We start from the raw sequence: 7793 nt of genomic DNA on the forward strand, positions 1-7793 counted from the left end.
CAGTGTGGTTCGGTGGTGTGGTTGAAGGAGACGTGGGGACTTGCGGAGAAGATGGGGTAGAGCGTGTGTCCAGCGGCATGAATAGGTGTCGTTACGAGCTGTTTGAGTCTGAGGTTGGCGATCAGGGCGGTGGAGTTGGCGTTGTTGTTGTTCTCGAGGTGGAAGTTCAGGTCCCCGAGGAGGATGTAGTCCGTGGAAGCGAGGGCGTGGGTGCTGATGAGGTCGGCGATGGTGTCACTGAACTGTGGTCGGGGTCCAGGAGGTCTGTAGATGAGAGTTCCTCTGAGGGTGGTGTTGGGGTCGGTGTGGATCTGGAAGTGCATGTGCTCGGCGGTGGTGAGGGTGTCCTCGGTGTTCATTGAGATTTTGATGGAGTCTTTGTGGATGATGGCGATTCCTCCTCCCACTCCGTCTGGTGCTGAGGTGGCGTTCAGCCAGGTTTCCGTCAGGTAGGCGACGTCGGGGGCGGTGGAGTCTAGGAGGTCCCAGAGTTCGATGGCGTGCTTGCGAGCGGAGCGGGTGTTGAGGAGGATGCAGCGGAGGTGGTTGGGTTCTCTGGCTTGTGGTGTGGAGGGTTGGATGCTGGTGAATCTGCAGTTCCAGCAGGTGAAAGGCCCCTGGGTGCTTTTCGGGGTGGCCCGGTAGCAGGGTTGGTCTCGTCTGGTGTTGAGTGCGTGGAGGGTGCTTGCGTCGTAGTGCAGTCTGGCGTTGTGGGGGGTGCGGGGTCCAGGGGTTCTGGCGCTGGGTGCGGTCCAGGCGCAGACGGGCTTGCCTTAGGCGCGCCTTTGGCGCGGCCGCTGCGCGGCCGCTTCGCGGCCTCCATATGAGGGCAGAGGGAGGGAGGAGCAGCTGGGAGGTGGGAGCGGGGCGGCCAATGGGAGTGAACGGGGCGGGCCGCAGGGGCTCAGCGGCGGGGGAAAAAACGGCGGGAGAGGGACAACAGAGCACAGGGGTACAGAAAGCAAAACACAGGGGCACAGAATGAAAAAACAAAGTGGCACAGAAAGCCAAGCGCACAGGGGGCAGCGTGGCGGATGGTGGGAGCGACCTGCCTGGTGACAGGGTCAAAGATTGCTCTCTACCACCGCTTCGCGGCCTCCATATGAGGGCAGAGGGAGGGAGGAGCAGCTGGGAGGTGGGTGCGGGGCGGCCAATGGGAGTGAAGGGGGCGGGGCCGCAGGGGCTCAGCGGCGGGGAAAACCCCGGGGGAAAAACGGCGGGAAAAGACGGCGGGAGAGAGACAACAGAGCACAGGGATACAGAAAGCAAAACACAGGGGCACAGAATGAAAAAACAAAGTGGCACAGAAAGCCAAGCGCAGGGGTACAGAATAAAAAAGGGAGCGAGCAGTCAGGCGGCAAAAGCGGCAACGGAGGTTCAACCCACAGGGGGCTGCGTGGCGGATGGTGGGAGCGACCTGCCTGGTGACAGGGTCAAAGTTCGCTCCACGCCACTCTACTCCAGTCCACCCCACTTAATCCTATCCACCCAGCCTACTGCACTCCAATCCACCCCACTCCAATCTACCCACTTCAATCCAATCCACTCCTTCACTCTAATTCACCCCAGTCCACCAGACCCCCAAACCAATCTTTTCCACCCCACTCCAGTCCCTCACCCAGTTTCAATCCACTTTAATCCAATCCACCCCATCCAGTCCAACCACTCCAATCCACCCTACTCCTCTCAATCCAAACCACTCCTCTCAATCCAACCCACTCTACCCCAATGCTGTCCACCCTAATCTACTCCAGTCCAATCCACCCCACTACCTAAATCCACTCCAACCCACTCCACCCTATTCCACTCCACATCGCTCTGCAAATGAACCACTGTCATTTACTCCCCTCTACTCAACTATGACATTCTAGTCACTCTACTCCTCTCTTCAACACTCCAATCCAACAAACCCAGTTTGATACTCTACTCCTCCGAATCTCTGACACTCCAAATCACAAATTTTTAGCCATGCTGAACAGCAGCCACACTGGTGTACAACATAGTAAAAACCATATTGCCAAAGCCAATACCTCTTGTATAGGTGAGGCCAATTAGCTTTGCCAATGCTGGTTTCATTTAGATGTCAATTTACAGGGTTCAAACGTTTGCACAGTTAAAATAATGTGCGATATATGTCAACACAGGCTTCCCGTAACTGCCCTTTACTTCAAAACTTCCACACAATCTCAGGGCGATACAGAACGACGGCACAAACTGGTCCTGGCAATGAAGGGCTTTATTTGATTATCACAGCAAGCCTCATGGTTACGAAGCCAGCAACAGCAAAGTGTAGGGGTGCATACAAAGAGAATGACCTACGCGTTTCGGCTTGAGCTTTCTACTGGGATATATATATATATATATATATGCCACAGAGATCGTCTCACAGCTTGCACATAATCCTCGCACAAGAGACGGACACGGACCCAGTAGTGAGTGCAAATTTTCTTTATTCAGTCCAACACAATCGCACCACCGCCATGACGCGTTTCGGCCTACTGGAGGCCTTGATCACACATATATATATATATTCACTGAAAAAACCATAGGTTTCACACATGTTATAGTTAGCGGAAATTTTACTGATAAAAAACCAATGAAATTCCCCCGTTATAGTTAGTGCAGGCAACTATAACTCACGCGACCGCAATCCTCTGCTGATGCTAATACTGTATTTAGACACTTATTTGCCCATGTCTTCTTCCATACATTTTTAGCTATACATATATTACAAATATTTTTTTTTCATAAAGACACATATGTCATCAGCAGAAGATTGCGGTTGCGTGAGTTATAGTTGCCTGCACTAACTATAACGGGGGAATTTCATTGGTTTTTTATCAGTAAAATTTCCGCTAACTATAACATGTGTGAAACCTATGGTTTTTTCAGTGAATTTGCAAGGTTTTTTAAATGCTAATTCCTAACTATAACGTGTGTGAAACCTATGGTTTTTTCAGTGAATTTGTACGTTTTTTTAAATGCTAAGTTACTTTACGCCATTCGTGGCGTGCGCGCCCACTTAACGCAGTTCGTTCCGTGCGCGCACGGTGCGCTTCGCGCACCGTGCGCGCACAGTGAGCACGCGGTGCGCTTCGCGCACCGCGCGCCCACTTTACGCAGTTAGTGCCGTGCACGCACGGTGGGCACGCGGTGCGATGACAAAGCAAGAAAGCACGTCAACAAATCTGTTTCTGCTTTCCTCCGTGACTATGGTATGGGTGCCATTTACCACAACAACTTGCGTTATGACATGCAAGACATTTATAGAGGAGATGGTGTGCACTTCAATGATGAAGGGAACAGAGTCTTCCTCTTGAACCTTAGACTCTGCATCGGTACTTACTTGTAGGTACCACTAAAAAATCATTTCATAAACACAACGGCTCTTTTTAGAGCCCCCTAATATCTAAACACTTAAATCTGATTTTCATTTTTTTTTTTTTTTTTTCTACCGTACGCTTACCGTAAGCTTACCGTACGCGTACCCCGTGATTTTTTTTAAAATCAATAAATGTTTTTTTTGTACTTTTCTGTCCTTCTTTGACCCCCTTACAAATGTTAGGGGGTCTGTAACTCTCCTCATTGCCCCCTTTCCTTGTTTTCACTCTTTTTTTTCAGAGTGAAATACACAAAATGGCGGCCGCCGCTTCCTGGTTTCGGCCGATTCGAATGTTTACTAAGATCTAAGAGCCAATCAGAATCGCGCTCGCGCACGCCACCGTACGCTTACCGTAAGCGTACGGTAAGCGTACCGTAAGCGGGCTCAGATATATATATTGATTTAAAGGCTATTTTCTCAGAATCTACTGAACAGATTTACACCAAACCTACAAAAGGCACTTCCTTGACCTAGGGACTACCTCTCTGCCAAATTTTGAGTAATTCTGTTCAGCCGTTCGGGCTGTAGCTCGTTCTAAAGGTCCTATGGAAAAATGCATGGGAAAAACGCGTTTTGGGACCCCCCTTTTATCTCAGCCCCCGCTTGACGGATCCCCCCGAGACTTTCAGGGTAGGAGCGGAGCGTAGCGCCCCACCTATTTTGAGAAATTCGCGAGGATTCGTCGACCGGCGCCAAAGTTATTCAAAATAGAATGTTGAGGTTTTCCTATGGAAACGTGGTCCTAACTATAACTACCTACTGGCGACCGCCAGTAGGTAATATATATATATATATATAATCGCCCAAGTTCCTTTCTTGCCTTCTGTGTGTTGCTTTTCTTGATTCCCCACGATCCTCTTGTCGATTTGCTTCCCCATCCGTCCCGCCCACCCTCTGTTGTCCATGTGCTGCCCTAGTCCCACCTGCACACCCTCTGTTGTCAGCTTGCTTTCCCACTGCCTCCTGCACTCTGCTTTCAGCTTTATTGACCAGCCCCTCCTGCCTCCCGCCTGCCTGCTATTGTAAGCTTGCTTCACTATCCTCTCCAGCCTGCCTGCCATTGTAAGCTTACTTCCTCATCCTCTCCTGCCCGCCTGCATGCCGTTGTAAGCATGCTTCCCCAGCTCCTCCCGCCTGCCATTTTAAGTTTGCTTCCTCATCCTCTCCTGCCTGCTGTTGTAAGTTTGCTTCTGCAGCCCTTCCTGCCTGCATGCCATTGTAAGCTTTCTTCCTCATCCTCTCCCGCCCGCCTGCTTGCCATTGTACGCTTGCTTTCCTCATCCTCTTCCGCCTGCCTGCTATTGTAAGCTTGCTTACCCAGCCCCTCCTGCGTGCTCTTCTTTGTGAGCCTGCTGCCCCAGTTCTGTCCACTCTCCATTCCCAGCTTGGGTCACCTTCTCCTCGATATCGTCCTCCATTGTCAGCTTGCTTCCACAGCCCCTCCCTCCTGCCCTCCATTGTCAGCTTGCCTCCCCAGCTGCTCCCTCTCGTCCTCCATTGTCCGCTTGCTTCCCCAGCCTCTCCCTCTCGTCCTCTATTGTCAGCTTGCTTCCCCAGCCCCTCCCTCCTGCCCTCTGTTGTCAGCTTGCTTCCCCAGCCCCTCCCTCCTGCCCTCCATTGTCTGCTTGCTTCCCCAGCTCCTCCCTCTTGCCCTCCGTTGTCAGCTTGCTTCCCCAGCCCCTCCCTTTGCCCTCTGTTGTCAGCTTGCTTCCCCAGCCGGTCCCTATCGTCCTCCATTGTCCGCTTGCTTCCCCAGCTCCTCCCTCTTGCCCTCCGTTGTCAGTTTGCTTCCCCAGCCCAAACTGTCTGCCCGCTCTCCGTTGTCGGCTTCCTTCCCCAGCTGTGCTGGTAATTTTATAGCACTTAACATTATTTTTATCCTTGCTGCACAGCAGGCGCTCTGCCGTATAGCCTGGCTAAAAATCCTTGCCAAAATCAATAGCTTGTGTACGCGAGACCTATTGGCTTTGCCAATGCTTGCTTCATTAAGTAGCCGTGCAGTTCTGCTGCAGAATGTTACATAAGAAGGGCTAGAGGCTAACTAGACGGAGACCTGGCGCCCTGGAAGCCCACGTGTCACTTGTATTAACCAGCAGTGCACCCAGTCCTCTGTCTGTAAGGTGACCAGCCTTAATGCCTTCCAGGCTCCCATTCCCGGGCTTTTGCACTTGTATACTGTTTTTTCGGTATTCTATTGTATTTGTAATATGTGTTAGTGTTTAAGCCCTTTAGCAGCATTGAATCTGTGTCAAATGGAAACTTGCTGAAAATTGAAAACTGATGTTTTTTTTATGTTGTAGGTTTGTGGTTGAAGATTTCTCTGAATGTGCTTATCTGAACCATGCCAGAGTGAAGAGTGCGGAATGTTACAGCAAACGCAACTGGATCTGCACCAAAGAGTCCGCATATGAACCAAAGCGCAAAAGCACATCCTTAATCAGACAGAACTTTCGCTAGTGGCATTGAGAGAATGTACAGCACACACTTATACGCAGTTATTTGTGACTGTGCCCCTCCCAAAAGCTTCCTTTCGAGAGCGGGTGAATCTCACAAATTGCACTGTGCTGATGAGACTCAAGGAAGTCGAAATGAATGTGCTGCTTTCAGGTATTTAGTATTCGATATTGCTGCTTTACAGTCCCAATCAACCAGGGGCGTAACACAGCCCCCCGCAGCCCTCGCGTTGGGGGGGGGGGGGGGGGGGGGGCTGTGCTCCAGGGGCCCCTCCGCAGCTTTCAGCCAGCAACCACTGTGCCCGCCCCTCTGTCTCTTCCCTCTCTTTCTTCTCGCTCCTCCTCATTTAGTGAAAACCGAGACTTCAAGAAGCAGGTTTTACCTTCTCTTTCGTTTATTTGCTCCCCTGTGAAATGGATCTAAAAAATAAAAACAGTTTTGCTGGAAACTGTGTCTTATACTGACATTTTTCAATGTCTACGTGCAGCCTCGGGGTGGAGAGAAATAAAATATTCCGAATATGAAAAATAAGCAACTAACTAACTAAAGCAAGACCGAGTGGTTGCAAGGTGGCCACATTGATTTTTTCCCACTTAAACACATTAGCGCCACTTTACAGTGTTTGCCAGAGAAGCGCTACTTTTGTTTTCTCCTCTCTTTGAACTACATTGTTTTCCCTGGGTGGGAAAGTGCACCTTTCCTGGAGGTACTGAAATACCTGCTTGATGTGTGAATTGGAAAAAAATGTGTACAGCGGCTGTGTGTTCACAAATGTGGTCTTTTTAACCCCTTCGCCGTGGCACGAATTCCGCCGCGGCGCTGGGGGGTTTTGCGGTGAGCACGGCGCCGCTATGCTCATGACGGAACCACGCCGTCATGAGTCACGGGCGAGCTGTGCTCATGACGGCGTGGTTCCGTCACGGCGCCGCCCACTTACGTTGGACGCCCGCACAGGCGGGGAAAAGGCGCCGCGTGGGCGGAGCCGCAGCCAACGGCCGCGGCATGACGGAACCACTCCGTCATGAGCACAGCGCGACCGTGGCTCATGACGGAGTGGTTCCGTCATGAGCAGGGAAGGGGTTAAACCACACTGCCTATGTTTTGTAAGGATAATAAATGGGCACTGAAACGTGTCCTTTCCCGGCCCTTTAGTCATTGCCTTAACTTTTTAGGCAAAAGCATTCACTAATTTCTGAATAATGAGTGTAAAAGGAAAAAGGTAACCATGTTGTTCCTGCTTACATTTCACATGCTTTACTTAATCCTGCATTGCCTATGAGTGTTTGCTTTTTCTAGGATGTTGTTTTTTAGGCAGCATATTGCTCTTGTCTATTGCGTAAATTAAATTGAGTCACATCCAGGTGTTTATAGCGGGTCTGTGCAGTGCAAGTTTCTCTCAGTGGGGCAGTATTTGGAACTGGGAAACCAGGTTCCGCCTTTATGACCAGTCTCCCAGGCCACTCTCCTGAGGGAGCACATTCCCATGCTAGACCTTAGAAGGCCTGCAACACCTTAGAGGCCCTGGTGTCTTAGCACCAGCAGGTGAACCCTAGAGGTGGCAAGTGAGGGTTAACCTTCTAGGCCTGTCCACCACGATCCAAGAAGTTCACCTCCAGTCTTGGGGGCATGCCTATGAAGCAGCACACCCCAGAGTGACAGTGACTCTGTCACTGAGGTCAGAGGACTCTTGAGCAGGGTGGCTCTAGGGCAGTGCGCCCGCACCGGGCACTGACTTCAGGTGGGGGCGTCGTGTTTATAAGTGTAATATGGTTTTTAAAGCACTTGCTGCCTACTTCCTGCGCAACAAGACTCTGCGGACCCTCATTCTTTGACAGCCTCGTACCTCTCTTGAAGACATACTGATCCTAGCACGATCGCATGAGCTATCAGATATCCGGGCGTCCGCCATGGAAGCTGCACTCAACCGAACAAGCGGTGACCGTCAAGATGGAATGAG

General features: G+C 51.0%; 1 protein-coding gene across 1 annotated transcript in view; it reads left to right on the forward strand.

The window, feature by feature from the left end:
• Positions 1-6281, forward strand: part of LOC146813017 (C-type lectin domain family 2 member D-related protein-like) — a 92622-nt gene extending 86341 nt beyond the window's left edge. The window contains exon 5 of the mRNA XM_085620043.1: positions 5683-6281. Within this exon, the coding sequence (XP_085476169.1) occupies positions 5683-5839 (157 nt within the window). The 3' untranslated portion in view covers positions 5840-6281. The remainder of the gene's footprint in view (positions 1-5682) is intronic.
• The last annotated feature ends 1512 nt before the right edge of the window (positions 6282-7793 follow it).

This window comes from Triturus cristatus, chromosome 7, assembly GCF_964204655.1.
Source record: "Triturus cristatus chromosome 7, aTriCri1.1, whole genome shotgun sequence".
Lineage (NCBI taxonomy): Eukaryota > Metazoa > Chordata > Amphibia > Caudata > Salamandridae > Triturus > Triturus cristatus.